Genomic DNA, 20,594 nt, shown 5'->3' on the forward strand with positions numbered 1-20,594 from the left:
AAAGTGTCCCCAAGTGCAGTTTCAAAAACCATCAAACGCTACAAAGAAACTGTAGATCACGGAACAGAGGCGCCAGCAGGTTATAAACATATATTAAAAGTTCTAAAAATGCTATGGAGGTAGCGGTGGACTCACTTCCCGAAAGCAGACACGTAACAACTGTCTGACAAGCATCAAAACATTTATTTATAAATACCCCAAAGGTGCGACGCGTTTCGCAGGCAAAGCCCGCTTCCTCAGGCAATAGAAGGGGATCACAAACAGTAGCTCGTGTAGGACGGGTTTAGCACCTCTGTTTGTGATCCCCTTCTATTGCCTGAGGAAGCGGGCTTTGCCTGCAAAACGCGTCGCACCTTTGGGGTATTTATAAATAAATGTTTTGATGCTTGTCAGACAGTTGTTACGTGTCTGCTTTCGGGAAGTGAGTCCACCGCTACCTCCATAGCATTTTTAGAACTTTTAATATATGTTTATATCCTGCTGGCGCCTCTGTTCCGTTATCTACATATCAAGTCCACCCCTGGTGGAGGGGTACTAAGCCCTACTTTTCCTGTACTACAGAGAGCTACTTTTTCATCCTGAGTGAGGACAGGACTAATCTCCTCACCTGCCTACACAGTGGTTGCCTTAGTGGTAACCCATGTTTGTGAGTATATTTACCTCACTGTACTAACATTCCACATTGTCCAGTGCATACTACACTATATTGGGCTCTCGGTGTCCCTTTGTCTTAGCTACAAAGAAACTGGCTCACATGCGGACCACGCCCAGGAAAGGAAGACCAAGAGTCACCTCTGCTGCGGAGGATAAATTCATCCGAGTCACCAGCCTCAGAAATCGCAGGTTAACAGCAGCTCAGATTAGAGACCAGAGCAATGCCACACAGAGTTCTAGCAGCAGACACATCTCTAGAACAACTGTTAAGAGGAGACTGTGTGAATCAGGCCTTTATGGTAGAATATCTGCTAGGAAACCACTGCTAAGTACAGGCAACAAGCAGAAGAGACTTGTTTGGGCTAAAGAACACAAGGAATGGACATTAGACCAGTGGCAATCTGTGCTTTGGTCTGATGACTCAAAAATTGAAATTTTTGGTTCCAACCACCGTGTCTTTGTGCGACGCAGAAAAGGTGAACGGATGGTCTCTACATGCCTGGTTCCCACTGTGAGACATGGAAGAGGCGGTGTGATGGTGTGGGGGTGCTTTGCTGGTGACAGTGTTGGGGATTTATTCAAAATTGGAGGTATACTGAACCAGCATGGCTACCACAGCATCTTGCAGCGGCATGCTATTCCATCCGGTTTGTGTTTAGTTGGACAATCATTTATTTTTCAACAGGACAATGACCCCAAACACACCTCCAGGCTGTGTAAGGGCTATTTGACCAGGAAGGAGAGTGATGGGGTGCTGCGCCAGATGACCTGGCCTCCACAGTCGCCAGACCTGAACCCAATCGAGATGGTTTGGGGTGAGCTGGACCGCAGAGTGAAGGCAAAAGGGCCAACAAATGCTAAGCATCTCTGGGAACTCCTTAAATACATGGTGACTACCTCTTGAAGCTCATCAAGAGAATGCCAAGAGTGTGCAAAGCAGTAATCAAAGCAAAAGGTGGCTACTTTGAAGAACCTAGAATATGACATTTTCAGTTCTTTAACACTTTTTGGTTATGTACTATACTTCCACATGTGTTAATTCATAGTTTGGATGCCTTCAGTGTGAATCTACAATGTTCATAGTCATGAAAATAAAGAAAACTCTTTGGATGAGAAGGTGTGTCCAAACTTTTGGTCTGTACTATAGACAGTCAAAGAGCAGCAACAATCCAATTCACCGCATGAAAAAGTCCTCGAGATTCAGTGTACAAATGCTGCCATGTGCGCTTTGCAAGAAGTAAAAGAAACACTGGAAAAGAAAACTTATGGTCAAATCATTTCCCACATTCAACACACGTGTCTCACAAGCAGAGATTTACGTTCAAAACATTTCCCACACTCAGCACACGAATAGGGCTTCTCACCTGTGTGGGATCTCTCATGTTTGGAGAGGTTTCCTTTCTCTCCAAAACATTTCCCACACTCAGCACACGAATAGGGCTTCTCACCTGTGTGGGATCTCTCATGGCTTAAAAGATTTCCTTTCCGCCTAAAACATTTCCCACACTCAGCACATGAATAGGGCTTCTCACCAGTGTGAGATCTCTCATGGCTGACAAGATTTCCTTTCTCTCCAAAACATTTCCCACACTCAGCACACGAATAGGGCTTCTCACCTGTGTGGGATCTCTCATGTTTTAAAAGGTTTCCTTTCTGCCCAAAACATTTCCCACACTCAGCACATGAATAGGGCTTCTCACCTGTGTGGGATCTCTCATGGCTTAAAAGGTTTCCTTTCTGCACAAAACATTTCCCACACTCAGCACATGAATAGGGCTTCTCACCTGTGTGGGATCGCTCATGTTTTTTGAGGTCTCCTTTCTCTCCAAAACATTTCCCACACTCAGGACATGAATAGGGCTTCTCACCTGTGTGGGATCGCTCATGTTTTTTGAGGTCTCCTTTCTCTCCAAAACATTTCCCACACTCAGGACATGAAAAGAGCTTCTCAACTGAGTGGTATCTCTCATGTTTGACGAGGTTTCCTTTATGTCCAAAACATTTCCCACACTCAGGACATGAAAAGGGCTTCTCCCCTGTGTGGGATCTCTCATGTTTGACGAGGTTTCCTTTCTCTACAAAACATTTCCCACACTCAGCACACGAAAATGGCTTCTCACCTGTATGGCATCTCTCATGGCTTAAAAGGTTTCCTTTCCGCTGAAAACATTTCCCACACTCAGGACATGAAAAGGGCTTCTCACCTGTGTGAGATCTCTCATGGCTGACAAGATTTCCTTTCTCTCGAAAACATTTCCCACACTCGGCACACGAAAATGGCTTCTCACCTGTGTGCGATCTCTCATGTATTAAAAGGTGTCCTTTATTCCCAAAACATTTCCCACACTCGGCACATGAAAATGGCTTCTCACCTGTGTGCAATCTCTCATGTTTGACAAGGTTTCCTTTCCATCCAAAACATTTCCCACACTCAGCACATGAATAGGGCTTCTCACCTGTGTGAGAGCTCTCATGTTTGACAAGGCTTCCTTTCAATCCAAAACATTTCCCACACTCAGAACATGAAAACTGCTTGTCAGCTGTGTGGGATCTCTCATGGCTTAAAAGGTGTCCTTTCCGCCGAAAACATTTCCCACACTCAGCACATGAAAAGGGCTTCTCACCTGTGTGAGATCTCTCATGTCTTAAAAGATGTCCTTTATGCCCAAAACATTTTCCACACACAGCACATGAATAGGGCTTCTCACCTGCGTGAGATCTCTCATGATATAGAAGGCCTGCTTTGGATACAAAACATTTTTCACACTCTCTACATGAAAAGGGCTTCTCACCAGTGTGGGATCTCTCATGAATAACAAGATATGATTTTTGAACAAAACATTTCCCACACTCAGCACATGAAAAAAGCTTCTCACCTGTGTGGGATCTCTCATGTCTTAAAAGGTGTACTTTATGCCCAAAACATTTTCCACACACAGCACATGAATAGGGCTTCTCACCTGCGTGAGAGCTCTCATGATATAGAAGGCCTGCTTTGGATACAAAACATTTCCCACACTCAGCACATGAATAGGGCTTCTCCCCAGTGTGAGATCTCTCATGATATAGAAGGCCTGCTTTGGATACAAAACATTTCCCACACTCAGCACACGAATAGGGCTTCTCACCATTGTGGGATCTCTCATGAATAACAAGATCTGATTTTTTAGCAAAACATTTCCCACACTCAGCACATAAAAAGGGCTTCTCTCTAGTGTGCGATCTCTCTTGGTCGGCAACCAGGATCTCTGCAGGAGACTCTTGTCCAGTGACATCATCATCCGTTGTACAGTCTATGGATACAGAAAGACGAGTCTCTGAGAGATTCCTGATGCTGGGACTCCGCGCTGCAAATAGAGAAACATCATCACTTCCTGTTAGAGAATTCTGAGGGGAGGAAGAATTATCATTAGGGATGGTCAGAGAGCTGCTGATATTTCCAAGTTGATGCAAAGTTTATGCAGATTAGAAATGAACCAAGTGCAGCAGCTGCACATTTGCATATAGCAATTGTAGAACCAATCATAAGGAAAAGTCTGGACACCAGATAAGCTGCAGATCACCTGGTCTCTGAGGAAGCGAGCTCGTCTCGTGAAACGCTGTGTTTGTTGTTTATCAGTACGTTTGGATGGGGGAAGAAATAAAGTGGTGATCTGCAGCTTATCTGGTGCCCGGACTTTTCCTTCTGATTGGTTCTACGATTGGTGTCTGGTTGCCTGGAGGCACAGTAAGTCACCTGACCCCCCCCCCCCCCCCCCATAGGCTGCAAAGTAGCATCAGGTGCCGACCAATTCCCTTATCTTCATTGCACATTTGCATTAAATTGGCATGCAGTCAGTGTCCGGAGAGGAGCTGCTGCTGCTGATACAGGGACAGTGTAAGAGAGGCTGTAGTGTGATATAGTGCTGTGTAGCAGTCAGTGTAGGGGAAGGAGCTGCTGCTGATACAGGGACAGTGTTAGAGAGGCTGTAGTGTGATATAGTGCTGTGTAGCAGTCAGTGTAGGGGGAGGAGCTGCTGCTGCTGATACAAGGACAGTGTTAGAGAGGCTGTAGTGTGATATAGTGCTGTGTAGCAGTCAGTGTAGGGGGAGGAGCTGCTGCTGCTGCTGCTGATACAAGGACAGTGTTATAGAGGCTGTAGTGTGATATAGTGCTGTGTAGCAGTCAGTGTAGGAGGAGGAGCTGCTGCTGCTGATACAGGGACAGTGTTAGAGAGGCTGTAGTGTGATATAGTGCTGTGTAGCAGTCAGTGTAGGGAAAGGAGCTGCTGCTGCTGATACAGGGACAGTGTTAGAGAGGCTGTAGTGTGATATAGTGCTGTGTAGCAGTCAGTGTAGGGGGAGGAGCTGCTGCTGCTGATACAGGGACAGTGTTAGAGAGGCTGTAATGTGATATAGTGCTGTGTAGCAGTCAGTGTAAGGAGAGGTGCTTCTGCTGCTGAAGATAGAGGGACAGTGTTAGAGAGGCTGAATTGTAATATTGTGCTGTATATCTGCTTCCCAACAAGGGGACCCCCCAATAGTCTATTTGAGGACTCTTCCTAACCACAAAAATCCTTTTAAAGACTGACAGAGACATTACCCTGCTGTAGTTATTATTGGTAGTTGCTTTCTTGTGATGTGCTGTAGTAACACAACACCACCATATACAGTATAGTGTGTGGCTGTCTCACGGATACAGCCCGCCGCCCTGTGCAGAAGTAATTTCGTGTGTGACACTTGTGACACGACGCATGCTGTGTTTCCCTCATACAGCATTACAGCAGGACCGGTGTCACCGACCATACTGTCTTATCGGTGAGATCAGTTTGCCAAAAAGAACAGTGTGGCAGACATTTGTGGCAATACCCCTTTGCTGGTCACTGCCTGCTGTGTGATCAGCGTGTACTGTTACCATGTCACATTAACACCTGTGTGACCGTACTGTGTGTTCTAGGTGATCTATGTGTGCAGTATAAATGCAGAGTATTGTGCAATGAAAGCCGTGCATATCTCACCTCTACATCACTTTGAACCTCCCTGTCACCGCTGCCTCTAGTGCCCGGCATCTTCTCGTGTGTCGCATAATGATATGAGGAAATGGAGATGCCGGACACTAAGGGGGTCAGTGGCTGGAGAATTCACAGTGCTAGAGAGGTAAGAGATGCAAGGCTACTACATCACCATACTCTGCACTTATACTGACAAGTGGGGGGAGCACAGGAGGGGGGCACTAACACCACCACCAGGGAAGCTGTGCAGATGGGAAGGGGGAGCCCACCACCACCAGGGAAGCTGTAGAGGAGGGGAAGCCCACCACCACCACCACCAGGGAAGCTGTGCAGATGGAAAGGGGGAGCCCACCACCACCAGGGAAGCTGTAGAGAAGGGGAAGCCCACCACCACCACCACAACCAGGGAAGCTGTGCAGATGGGAAGGGGGAGCCCACCACCACCAGGGAAGCTGTAGAGAAGGGGAAGCCCACCACCACCACAACCAGGGAAGCTGTAGAGGAGGGGAAGCCCACCACCACCACCAGGGAAGCTGTGGAGGAGGGGAAGCCCACCACCACCACCAGGGAAGCTGTGGAGGGAGGGAGGGAGAACACCACCACCAGGGAAGCTGTGGAGGGAGGGGGGAAGCCCAACACCACCAGGGAAGCTGTGGAAGGGAGGGGGGAAGCCCACCACCACCATGGAAGCTGTGGGGGCAAGGGAGAAGCCAGCCACCACCAGGGAAGCTGTGGAGGGAGGGAGAAGCCAGCCACCACCAGGGAAGCTGTGGGGGCAAGGGAGAAGCCAGCCACCCCCAGGGAAGCTGTGGAGGGAGGGGGGGGGAGCCCACCACCACCAGGGAAGCTGTGGAGGGAGGGAGGGGGGAAGCACACCACCACCAGGGAAGCTGTAGGGGAGAGAGAGAGGAGCCCACCACCACTGGGGAAGCTGTGGGAGAGGGAGGAGGGAAGCTGTTGGGGAGGCAAGCGGAAACCCACCAGCAGGGAAACTGTACTGGGGAAGAGGGGATTACTAGGCAGCAAGGAATGGTTTAGGTGTGGGAGGGGGACCAGTAGAAACAAAGGAGCTGTATAAGGGGCACATGGCTGCAAAATGGTCATAGCGAATGGTGTGGAAGGGGTGGGTCTTAGTGTCCATTTTTTCTGGCTTCAAAAGTTGGGAGGTGTGCATATGATGTCATATCTGCACATGCTCAGTCCATACCAACCAAACAAATACACTTTACTTTTTCATTTAAACCAACTTTATTTACAACAGACACTAACACACATACAGAGACATCAGAACATGCTTCACACACATTGTTACAGTGAGGCAGGGATGACACCTGAGTTCGCTGAAAATGGCTGCTGGTTTTTGGCAAATAATACTTTTCGTTTTCCGCACGATGGCCAGCTGGCAGCAGTTACATAGTTATTTGGGTTGAAACAAGACATACGTCCATCGAGTTCAACCAGAAAATAAAGTACAACACCAGCCTGCTCCCTCACATATCCCTGTTGATCCAGAGGAAGGCGAAAGACCCTTACAAGGCAAGGTCCAATTAGCCCCAAAGGGAAAAAATTTCTTCCGGACTCCAGATGGCAAACAGATAAAATCCCTGGATCAACACCACTGGGCATTACCTAGTAATTATAGCCATGGATGTCTTTCAATGCAAGGAAAGCATCTAAGCATGCCCGTTTCTAGGGCCGTGCCGGCCGTGCCACCGCCCTCAGCGCTGTTGGGAGGGGGGCGCTGTAATGGAGGGGGGAGCCGGAGCAACGGGGAGGGCAGCCCGACCTCTCCCTCCCTTCCTCTCCTCTCCCGGGCCTCCCTCCGTGCTCCCCCCTCAGATGCAGAGTGAGCAGGAAGGGCTGTATACAACTCACCTCCCTGCGTTCCAATCGCTTCTCTCTCGCCGACAGTCTCCTCTCTGCATACACGCTGATACACACGCTGCTTCCTGTTTAGCCAGAAGCAGCATGTGTTTCAGAGTGTATGCACAGAGGAGACTGGCGGTGAGAGAGCGGCGATTGGAACGCAGGGAGGCGAGTTGTATACAGCGCTTCCTGCTCACTCTGCATCTGAGGGGGGAGCACAGAGGGCGGCCCGGGAGAGGAGAGGAAGGGAGGGAGAGGAAGGGAGGGAGAGGTCAGGCTGCCCTCCCCGTGGGTCCGGCTCCCCCCTCCATTATGGGGGGCAGCTACCTAAACTAACCTATACTAGGGGGCAGCTATCTAATCTAACCTATACTGGGGGCACCTACCTAATTAGTCTATACTGGGGGTCAGCTACCTATCTAACCTATACTGGGGGCACTTACTTATCTAATCTGTATTGGGGGCACCTACCTACCTAGCTAGCCTATACAGGTGGCAATTATACTGGCAACCTGTATTGGAGGCACCTCCCTATCTAACCTATGCTGGGGGAAACTATTCTAGCTACCTATATTAGAGGCACCCACCTAGATAACCTGTACTGGGGCACCTACCTATCTAACTTATACTGGGGACGCCTGCCTATCTAACCTATACTGGGGGCAACTATACTGGAGGCACCTATACTGGAGGCACCTACCTGGCTAACCTATACCGGGGGCAACTAAATTGGCTCACCTACGCCTGGCTACCTATACTGGGGGGACCTATAGCTGGCTCCCTATACTGGGGTACCTATTCTTGGATACCTACACTGGGGGGACCTATACTAAGTGCAACTAGACCTGCGCAATTTTTACACCCTCGCCCTGGGTGTATTTTAGCCTAGAAACTGCACTGCATCTAAGCCCCCTTTAAGTGCAGATATAGAATTTGCCATAACTGCTTCCTGTGGCAATACATTCCACATCTTAATAATTAAGAGTGCTGAGCATAGTGTGTAAACTGCAAATATTAGAGAATGATGCCATGTTACCAAAAAAAAAAAAAAAAAAAAAACAACAACTATATAACTGAAAATAAACATGACTAACTTTTTTTTTTTTTTTTTTTTTTTTTTGTGTGCTACTAATGTTCTATTAACCATTTCAGACCGCAGGGATTTTTTACCATATGCAACAAAGCAATTTTCACCTCCCATTTATTCGCTAATAACTTTATCAATAATTATCACAATGAATTGATCTATATCTTGTTTTTTCCGCCACTAATTAGGCTTTCTTTAGGTGGTACATTTTGCTAAGAATTATTGTTTTTTAAATGCATTTTAACAGTAAAAGTAAGAAAAAAATGGGAAAAAAGTCATTATTTCTTAGTTTTCGGCCATTATAGCTTTAAAATATTACATGCTACCATAATTAAAACCTATGTATTTTATTTGCGCATTTCTCTTGGTTATTACACCATTTACATTTTGTCCCCATCACAATTTATGGTGCCAATATTTTATTTGGAAATAAAGGTGCATTTTTTTCAGTTTTGCGTCCATCACTATTTACAAGCTTATAATTTAAAAAATGGTCGTAATATACCCTCTTCATATGCATATTTAAAAAGTTCAGACCCTTAAGTAACTATTTATGTTCTTTGTTTTTTTTTTTTTCATTGTAATTTTTTTTTCATTAAAAATTTTATTTGGGTAATTTTTGGTGTGGGAAATAAACAGTTAATGTTAAATGCAATACAGTATGTGTTTCTTGTACTAAAAACAGTATGTAGATGTAGTTTACTATTTGGCCACAAGATGGCCACAGTAAATTTGTTTATCTTTCCAGTCCTCCTAGCTTCTCGGAAGCATATAGAGGATGCAAACTTTTTTTTCCAGAAAGACCAAGGCTTCTTATGAGAGGCCGTCGGTTTTTCTGCTGGGGACTCGGATCAATTAACAGGAACCATGTTCCTATTGATTGATCCCTGGGCTACCTGGGGACAGCACGGGGCGCGCGGGCGTGCCAGCGGGAGCGCGCATCAGTATTGCGACAGCCGCCTGGACGTGAGGATCATGTCCAGGCGGCATAAATGGTTATCCGTACTACACAATCAATTCATTATATCATAATTTTTTTTCCGCTTCAGTGTCACTTTAAATAATGGGAAAATTGTGGGCTGTAAACCAGTCTATTGGAACTCTGCCAGTTGAAACGGAGTCACTATTCGAAGTTTATCAATAACTGAACTTAATTCCCTTAGGACCCGAAGATGCATGCCATCCAGGCCAGGTGCCTTATCCATTTTTATTTTATTTAGTCTTGCCTTCACTTCTTCCTGCATTGAATATTTAATATTAAAATTAATTTAATAAATTAATATTAAAACTTCTTTGGGTTAGATTTGATATCCCTAGCGATTTGATTTTCAGCTTCAATCTTTGCCACCCTAATTTCTTTTTTACAACTTTTATTGCACTCCTTATAATTGCTTTATGCAGCCTCGGTCCCCTCCTGTTTTAAGGCCTTATAAGCATTCTTTTTCCACTTCATTTTATCTCTAACCTTTCCATTCATCCAAAGAGGCAGTTTTTGTTATTCCTAGACATTTTGTTTCCATATGGAATATTTCCTTCAGTGTTCTTCCCTTGTATTATTTTATCCCAGTCCAGCGAACTTAGTGCCTGCCGGGGTTGACTTAAGTTTGCTTCTCTAAACTTTATAGTTTTAGATGCTCCGCTGTTCTGTGACCTATCAATCACCAGATCAAACGTTATGTTGTGACCACTATTCCCCAAATGTTCTTGAACCTGCACATTTGATACCTTATCTGGTCTTTTATCTGGTCAATTGTTCTGTAGGGTTGACAGAAATCTGCCACTTTTACTGGAATAAGTAGTTTCAATATCCCAATCAATGTCTGGATAGTTGAAGTCACCCATAACTATGACCTCACTTTTACTTGCAGTTCTTTCAATCTGCTGTAGTATTTGCCATTCAGCAGCATCATGAATATATTGCGACATGAAGCACACCCCAATAAGCAATTACCAACCATTATTTCCACCATGAATATTTACCCAAACAGAATCCACATCTTCACAATCTTCATCCAGTTCATCGTTCATGGCAGCTGTAAAAGAGTTTTTAACAAAGAGACAAACCCCTCCACCTTTTCTCCCTGCTCTGTCCTTCCTAAACACATTGTATCCCTCTAAATTTGCTATCCAGTCATGGCTTTCATCCATCCATGTCTCTGTTATTCCCACAATGTCATAGCCTTTGTCGATCAGAACGAACTTTAGTTCCTCCATTTTATTAGCAATTCTCCTAGCATTGTTTACCATGTACTTAATATTTTTACCACCACATTTTCCAATTTTGGTTACATTTAATGGGCTTCATGAACTTTGCACTACCTCCTTAGTTTTTACACTGCCCCCACCCCCACCCCCTATCCATTCCCGGTAATATTAGGCTATAACTGTTTTTTTTACCTTATCTTGTCAACACATTGAGATTTTTCTCCTCTAACCATTTAGCCAACTTCTCCCCAATGCAGCTGCACCCTCCCCATTTAGGTGTAGCCCATCCCTGCTGCATTGGGGAGAAGAACCTGTAGCCAACTGCAAAGTCAGCCCAGTTCTCCAGGAACAACCCCCCTTCCCCTTCCTGCACCAATTTCTCAGCCACTTATTTAACTCCCTAAGCTCCCTCTGTCTCTCAGATGTAGCGCGTGGCACTGGTAGTATTTCCGAAAATACCACCTTGGAGGTCTTTGCTTTAAGTTTATCTCCAAGTAGCTGAAAGTCATTTTTGAGGACCTTCCATCTCCCATTAACTTTGTCATTGTTACTAATGCGTACCATGACAGCCGGGTCTTCCCCAGCCCCACCCAATAATCTGCCAATGCGTTCCGCTATATGCCGAACCCGAGCATCTGGGAGACAACACACTGTATGGCATTCACGGTTTCTTCAACAGATGACCCTATCTGTGTGCCTAATAATCAAATCCCTTATCACCAGTATCTGTCTAGCCTTTGCTGCTCTCCTATTCCCATTCTCATTGCAGCGGTTGTCTGACAGCAATAGGAATTGCAGGCAGTGTGTGAAAAAAGCAACAACGTTTTCTTCTCCCGCATGCCGAAAAACTTACATTTTAACAAAAGCATTACTTGAGTATTCTCATGTGATTTATCACAGCAGAATGGCTGCAATTACCCCAAGTGTGATCCCTGCCTGAATATGTCATACATGACACACACAAGTTATACATTCGTTACACGGTAATAAGGGCCTAAGTATATGGCTGCCTTGTCCGCAGCACAAGTGGCCGTGCATCTTACAGAACACCCCCCAGCTTACACCCTTCTAGAGACTCAGGCAGGGAGCACACTTGTCATGATTTGTCTGCAGCACAAGTGGCCATGCGTCTTACAGAACACCCCCCAGCTTACACCCTTCTAGAGACTCAGGCAGGGAGCACACTTGTCATGATCTGTCTGCAGCACAAGTGGCTGTGTGTCTTACAGAACACCCCCCCCCCCCCAGCTTACACCCTTCTAGAGACTCAGGCAGGGAGCACACTTGTCATGATTTGTCTGCAGCACAAGTGGCCGTGCATCTTACAGAACACCCCCAGCTTACACCCTTCTAGAGACTCAGGCAGGGAGCGCACTTGTCATGATTTGTCTGCAGCACAAGTGGCCGTGCCTCTTACAGAACACCCCCCAGCTTACACCCTTCTAGAGACTCAGGCAGGGAGGCAGCACACTTGTCATGATTTGTCTGCAGCACAAGTGGCCGTAGATCTTACAGAACACCCCAGCTTACACCCTTCTAGAGACTCAGGCTGGGAGCCCACTTGTCATGATTTGTCTGCTGCACAAGTGGCCGTGCATCTTACAGAACACCCCCCAGCTTACACCCTTCTAGAGACTCAGGCAGGGAGGCAGCACACTTGTCATGATTTGTCTGCAGCACAAGTGGCCGTAGATCTTACAGAACACCCCAGCTTACACCCTTCTAGAGACTCAGGCAGGGAGCACACTTGTCATGATTTGTCTGCAGCACAAGTGGCCGTGCATCTTACAGACCCCCCTACAGCTTACACCCTTCTAGAGACTCAGGCAGGAAGCACACTTGTCATGATTTGTCTGCAGCACAAGTGGCCGTGCATCTTACAGAAAACCCCCAGCTTACACCCTTCTAGAGACTCAGGCAGGGAGCACACTTGTCATGATTTGTCTGCAGCACAAGTGGCCGTGCATCTTACAGAACCCCCCCAGCTTACACCCTTCTAGAGACTCAGGCAGGGAGCACACTTGTCATGATTTGTCTGCAGCACAAGTGGCCGTAGATCTTACAGAACACCCCCCAGCTTACACCCTTCTAGAGGCTCAGGCAGAGAACACACTTGTCATGATTTGTCTGCAGCACAAGTGGCCGTGCGTCTTACAGAACACCACCCAGCTTACACCCTTCTAGAGACTCAAGCAGGGGGCACACTTGCCATGATTTGTCTGCAAAGCCAGTATTGCAGGCCAGTAACACTAAGTCTCCCCTACTGTCACCAATCTGTATATGGTAATGCAGTGTTCTCCCCAGAAATCTTTGCCAGCCGGGTGGCATGAAAAAGTAGCCGGGTGGGGAAGTAAGGGCTCATTGAGTGGAGGAGAGGCTCACGCGGGGTGGGTGGGTGATTGGTTTGCTGGGGAGTTGGGACAAGTGTGTGTTTGTAGAGCAGGGGTCTCAAACTCAATTTACCTGGGGGCCGCAGGAGGCAAAGTCAGGATGAGGCTGGGCCGCATAAGGAGTTTCACAATCGCGGCGCATCGCCGCCTCTGCCCGCCCCTCTCACTCTTCCTTCACAGAGAGGGGCGGGGAGAGGCGGCGATCCGTGTGGCGATTGACGTCAGGAGGGGCAGAGCTAAAAGCTCTGCCCCTTCCAGGAAATGCCGGCGGATTGCCCCCCGGGCAATTTGGGGGCTCTGCAGCCCTCGTTTAGCGGCGGGGATGCGGCGGATTACTTGGGAGCACTGAAGCGAACTATAAGGAAGCTTTTGCCGGCGAGGGCCACAAAATATTGTATCAAGGGACGCAAATGGAGTTTGAGACCCCTGTTGTAGAGGATCACAAAAAGTGTCAGGTGGGGTATTTTGATCACCCTGGGTAATACTAGGTGAGGGAGAAGGTTGCGCCGAGTGCTACTGGATGTGGGTGGAGATAATACCACTGACAGCTATCAGGTGGGGAGGGAGATCTCACCCTTGGTGCAGGTGTTGTGGGTGAGGGGTTCATACTAGATGCCTCACACTGTGTTGCTAGTGGATTGAGTGTACATGACTGGAAACCCATGACTGAAAACATGGACACGGAACCATCTTTCTTTGGGTTGTATGGAGGAGGGGTCTCGCACTGTGTGATATATAGCAGCTCCTCCCTGGCTTGCATAGGCAGAACAGACCCATAGGAGTCCAGGAAAGATTTATTTATGATTATGAAGGATTGCAGTCAGGACACAGGACTTTCACGACACAAGCACACATATATAACAAGAGAGCTATGTGCTCCCACAGCCACTGGCTCTCACACAGTTAAGTCTGCAGTTTACATTGTGGCTGACTCCACACAGCATTCCATCTCTCACCATGACCTGCCCGGGATCCTCCTGCTATAAATCACAGCCCACCACACTTCTCCATCCTGTTGTCAGCTCCCCTATGACTCCAGCACGTGTTTCTCCCCTGTGCTATAAATCACAGACCACCGCACTGCTTCGTCCCGCTTTATACGCTGAACTTCGTGCACATAAATTAACACGTTCAGCCGGTCAATGATTGCGCTCTGCCTGCCTCTAGTTTCTGCCCAGCACATCCCCACACAGCTTATACACAGTCACGAGCCTAGTCTGGACTCTGCAGTGACAGTCGGCAGCTAGCGCTATGGTCACACCTCTTACCATGCGCTGAGCCAATCAGTGCAGGAGCTCGCCCGGGAAGCACGAGATCTCGTGTGCAGAGGGGAAGAAGCACATCCTGACAGCCGGGCACTTGTCAGTGAAGAGTGCGGCTCGCAGTGACAGAGATTTCATCAGCCGGGCGGTAACTTATCTTACCTGGGCGCTCCGCCCGGCTGATTGATCCTGGGGAGAACACTGGTAATGTACAGTGACCATCATCAGCATATTACAGGCTAGTAACACCAAGTCACCCCTACTGTGTCCAAACTGTGTACAGTTATGTATTGTGGCCATTATCAGCTTATTACAGGCCGGTAATGCTATGTGTGACAAAACAGAACAGGGCACTCCAAAGCCATCAGGGTGACTGTACTGTGACTGTTAGTAAACTGTCATTAAACACAATTAAGAAAGAAAGTTTTAGATGAGAACAATCTAACATTTACACCCCCAATATGGCCAGTCTGTGATCAGTGACACAGTCATATCATCATTAAATATTGAATATGTTTAGTTGTTAACTCACCTGTTCTGCTTTCTGGAAGAGGGTCCTCATCTATAGTTGTCCCCATCATGTCACCCTCCTCTGCAGACTGCTGATCACTCCTCACATATGTTTCTTCTTCTTTAATCACTCTAATTATTAAATCTTCCACAGACTGCTGATCACGCCTCACATACGTCTCTTTTTCCTCCTCTTCTTTAATGGTCTTCATCATGTCACCCTCCTCCATAGACTGCTGATCATTCCTCACATACATCTCCTCTTCTTCCTCTTTAATTGTCCTCATCATGTCACCCTCCTCCATAAACTGCTGATCACTCCTCACATACGTCTCCACTTCTTCCTCTTTAATTGACCCCATCATGGCACCCTCCTCCATAGACTGCTGATCACTCCTCACATATGTCTCTTCTTCTTTAATTGTCCTCATCATGTCACTCTCCTCCATAGACTGCTGATCACTCCTCACACACGTCTCCTCTTCTTCCTCTTTAATTGACCCCATCATGTCACCCTCCTCAACAGATTGCTGATCATTCCTCACATACGTCTCCTCTTCTTCCTCCTTCATTGTCTTCATCATATGACCCTCCTCCATAGTCTGCTGATCACTCCTCACATATGTATCTTCTTCTTCCTCTTTAATTGTCCCCATCATGTCACCCCCCTCCATAGACTGCTGATCACTCCTCACATATGTCTCTTCTTCTTCCTCTTTCATTGTCCTCATCATGTCACCCTCCTCCATAGACTGCTGATCACTCCTCACATATGTATCTTCTTCTTTCCCTTTAATTGTCCTCATCATGTCACCCTCCTCCATAGACTGATGATCACTCCTCACATATGTCTCCTCTTCTTCCTCTTTCATTGTCCTCATCATGTCACCCTCCTCCATAGACTGATGATCACTCCTCACATATGTCTCTTCTTCTTCCTCTTTTATTGTCCTCATCATGTCACCCTCCTCCATGGACTGCTGATCATTCCTCACATATGTCTCCTCTTCTTCCTCTTTCATTGTCCTCATCATGTCACCCTCCTCCATAGACTGATGATCACTCCTCACATATGTCTCTTCTTCTTCCTCTTTAATTGTCCCCATCATGTCACCCTCCTCCATAGACTGCTGATCACTCCTCACATATGTCTCTTCTTCTTCCTCTTTAATTGTCCTCATCATGTCACCCTCCTCCATAGACTGCTGATCACTCCTCACATATGTCTCTTCTTCCTCTTTAATTGCCCTAATCATGTCACCCTCCTCCATAGACTGCTGATCACTCCTCACATATGTCTCTTCTTCCTCTTTAATTGCCCTAATCATGTCACCCTCCTCCATAGACTGCTGATCACTCCTCACATATGTCTCTTCTTCTTCCTCTTTTATTGTCCACATCATGTCACCCTCCTTCATGGACTGCTAATCATACCTCACATATGTCTCTTGTTCTTTGAGCTCAGATCTGAGTTCTAAAAAGTATAAGAAATTATATATGTAAAACATTAGTATTAATAAACAGAGAACACAAAATAACAATTTGCTGGGGGTTGGTGATCTCCCATAGATCAGAGGCGCTGCCAATTTTAAGCTTGTGAGCTGCTTCAAAAATAACAAATTGAAAATGATCTACCAGGCAGAATTTACCTACAGATGCAAGCCACAACTGCAGCACATGCACAGCGGCAGTCCATCAGTGATAACCACAAGCCACAACTGCAGCACATGCACAGCGGCAGCCCATCAGTGATTGCCACAAGCCACAACTGCAGCACATGCACAGCGGCAGTCCATCAGTGATAACCACAAGCCACAACTGCAGCACATGCACAGCGGCAGTCCATCAGTGATTACCACAAGCCACAACTGCAGCACATGCACAGCGGCAGCCCATCACTGATTACCACAAGCCACAACTGCAGCACATGCACAGGTGCAGCTCATCAGTGATTACCACAAGCCACAACTGCAGCACATGCACAGGCGCAGCTCATCAGTGGTTACCACAAGCCACAGCTGCAGCACATGCACAGCAGCAGTCCATCAATGATTACCACAAGCCACAACTGCAGCACATGCACAGCGGCAGCCCATCACTGATTACCACAAGCCACAACTGCAGCACATGCACAGCGGCAGCCCATCACTGATTACCACAAGCTACAACTGCAGCACATGCACAGGTGCAGCTCATCAGTGATTACCACAAGCCACAACTGCAGCACATGCACAGGCGCAGCTCATCAGTGGTTACCACAAGCCACAGCTGCAGCACATGCACAGCAGCAGTCCATCAATGATTACCACAAGCCAAAGCTGCAGCAAATGCACAGCGGCAGTCCATCAGTGATTATCACAAGCCACAACTGCAGCACATGCACAGCGGCAGTCCATCAGTGATTGCCACACGCCACAACTGCAGCACATGCACAGCAGCAGTCCATCAGTGATTACCACAAGCCACAACTGCAGCCTGTGCACAGCGGCAGTCCATCAGTGATTGCCACACGCCACAACTGCAGCACATACACAGCGGCAGTCCATCAGTTATTGCCACACGCCACAACTGCAGCACATGTTCAGTTGCAGCTTATCAGTGATTACCACAAGCCACAACTGTAGCACATGCACAGCGGCAGTCCATTAGTGATTACCACAAGCCACAGCTGCAGCACATGCACAGCGGCAGTCCATCAGTGATTACCACAAGCCACAACTGCAACACATGCACAGCAGCAGTCCATCAGTGATCACCACAAGCCACAGCTGCAGCACATGCACAGCGGCAGTCCATCCGTGATTACTACAAGCCACAACTGCAGCACATGCACAGCGGCAGTCCATCAGTGATTACCACAAGCCACACCTGCAGCACATGCACAGCGGCAGTCCATCAGTGGTTACCACGAGCCACACCTGCAGCACATGCACAGCGGCAGTCCATCAGGGATTACCACAAGCCACACCTGCAGCACATGCACAGCGGCAGTCCATCAGTGATTACCACAAGCCACACCTGCAGCACATGCACAGCGGCAGTCCATCAGTGATTACCACAAGCCACAACTGCAGCACATGTACTGCGGCAGCCCATCAGTGATTACCACAAGCCACACCTGCAACACATGCACAGCGGCAGTCCATCAGTGATTACCACAAGCCACAACTCCAGCACATGCACAGCAGCAGTCCATCAGTGATTACCACAAGCCACAACTGCAGCACATGTACAGCGGCAGTCCTTCAGTGATTACCACAAGCCACAACTGCAGCACATGTACAGCGGCAGTCCATCAGTGATTACCACAAGCCACAACTGCAGCACATGCACAGCGGCAGTCCATCAGCGATTACCACAAGCCACAACTGCAGCACATGCACAGCGGCAGTCTATCAGTGACCACCACAAGCCACAACTGCAGCACATGTACAGCGGCAGTCCCTCAGTGATTACCACAAGCCACAACCGCAGCACATGCACAGGCGCAGCTCATCAGTGATTACCACACGCCACAACTGCAGCACAGTCCATCAGTGACCACCACAAGCCACAACTGCAGCACATGCACAGCAGCAGACCATCAGTGATTACCACAAGCCACAACTGCAGCACATGCACAGCGGCAGCCCATCAGTGATAACCACAAGCCACAACTGCAGCACATGCACAGCGGCAGTCCATCAGTGATTACCACAATCCACAACTGCAGCACATGCACAACGGCAGTCCATCAGTGATTACCACAAGCCACAGCTGCAGCACATGCACAGCAGCAGCCCATCAGTGATTACCACAAGCCACACCTGCAGCACATGCACAGACGCTGCTCATCAGTGATTACCACAAGCCACAACTGCAGCACATGCACAGACGCTGCTCATCAGTGATTACCACAAGCCACAACTGCAGCACAGTCCATCAGTGACCACCACAAGCCACAACTGCAGCACATGCACAGCAGCTATCAGGGTAATATCCTCCGTCACAGGGAAGAGATACAGGCCGGCCTCCCATAACGGCTGGGATAAACGGACAATGAGGTGACTGCTTACTGCGTACTGGACAGTAAGCTCATGCAAGTATACAGGAAATCTAGCAGGTTTCTGAAGATCATGAAGCCAAGTCATTCATGTTAAATAAGGTGGCATGAAACCCATTCTATAATTTGAACCCTCTGTTAATGTCTTGAACTGTTTCATAAATGTGTACTAGAAATGTTTCTTGGTTCATTTTTGAAGTTAAAAGTAAAATACACCTGCACACCAAAATGTATGTTGCAAAAAGTATTTGTATTAAATATATATAATGAACATGTAACAACAATATTGTACAAGCTGACAGCACTCCTTTGGCATCTCCTGACCCTCTGACGAAGGATTTTCATCTGAAACGGCGCTGTCAGGGTAATGGACATTTGACACTCTGCTACAGACTCTATAGGATCCTGTGTCTCCCAGCTTGCATTATGTCTGCTTTATTAGGATCTAAAATTGCTGCATTTTCAGGGTCTGTTTGGTTATTTCCATAGTTTTCCACTTTTTGGCATCCCCGGCATCACTTTGTCCTATTCATGTTTGGCTTATTGCTGTTCACTGCTTAATGCTCCATACTACATGGATTTCTATGATGTATTACCATTGACAGAGTGTCTATATTGAGTGTTTGTCTCAGCTTGTACAATATTGTTGTTACATGTGATTGTCAATCTTTTTTATTATATATATTTAATACAAATACTTTTTGCAACATACATTTTGGTGTGCAGGTGTATTTTACTTTTAATGTATTGTAAGGGGTATTAGCCTTATTTAACATACCTAGCACCCAGTTACACTGTTGGCATATGCTTGATTGTGGGTGTGCATACCATATTCTTATACATCATTTTTGAAGTTAGCCCTAACCACCCTGGCATTCCATTTATTGCAGCCACGGGTGGCTTTTTTTTAAATAAAATGGTTATTTTTTACTGTAGCTAGCTCTAGTCCCCCGGCACTGTGCCCCCCCCCCCCTCCGCTCGCCGCCGGCAATATGTAGAGATCCCGTGATGGCCGAGACTTCCGCCATAGCTTCAGGCGTTGCTATGGCAATGATCTGACATGACGTCATGCACAGTCCCGATCGCCGCCATAGCGACCCCTGTAGGCTACAGAAAGGCTGTGCTGGCTCAGGCTCCGGGGGGGGGGGGTTTAAGTCAAAACAGCGGCGATCGGGGGGGGGATCAGAGCAGGCCGGGGGCGATCGGAGGGGTGATGTAGGTAGCCAAGTGCTACACCCCCTCCTAAAATTTTGTGCAAAAAGATGCTCCAGGGGCTGAGAAATCCACCACGTCAGGTAATGGACGAGCTGAGCTCATCATTACCGCCAAGGTGGTTAAGAATAAGAAATATAAAATGTATGAAAATGTTTAAAGGGGTTCTGTGGAGGGGCTCAAAAGACAAAATCCCACACTTACCTGGGGCTTCTATCGGCCCCCTGCAGCTGTATTGTCCCGCGCCGTCCTCCTACAATCCTCGTTTCCCCGCCGCCAGTCCCGGTCTAATATCCGTCTAAATAGACGAATAGTGCGCGCTCCCGCACGCGTCACCGGGAGCTTACTGTGCAGGCGCAGTACAATGTTTTCTTG

At 47.4% G+C, this 20,594-nt stretch overlaps 1 protein-coding gene across 1 annotated transcript in view; it reads right to left on the bottom strand.

The window, feature by feature from the left end:
* Positions 1–20,594, bottom strand: part of LOC137535368 (zinc finger protein 721-like) — a 92,914-nt gene that overhangs the window by 63,578 nt on the left and 8,742 nt on the right. The window contains exons 2-3 of the mRNA XM_068257200.1: positions 14,988–16,439; positions 1,974–4,001 (exon numbers count right to left, since the gene is read on the bottom strand). Coding sequence (XP_068113301.1) covers positions 1,974–4,001; positions 14,988–16,383 — 3,424 coding nt within the window. The 5' untranslated portion in view covers positions 16,384–16,439. The remainder of the gene's footprint in view (positions 1–1,973; positions 4,002–14,987; positions 16,440–20,594) is intronic.

Source organism: Hyperolius riggenbachi, chromosome 10 (genome assembly GCF_040937935.1).
Source record: "Hyperolius riggenbachi isolate aHypRig1 chromosome 10, aHypRig1.pri, whole genome shotgun sequence".
Lineage (NCBI taxonomy): Eukaryota > Metazoa > Chordata > Amphibia > Anura > Hyperoliidae > Hyperolius > Hyperolius riggenbachi.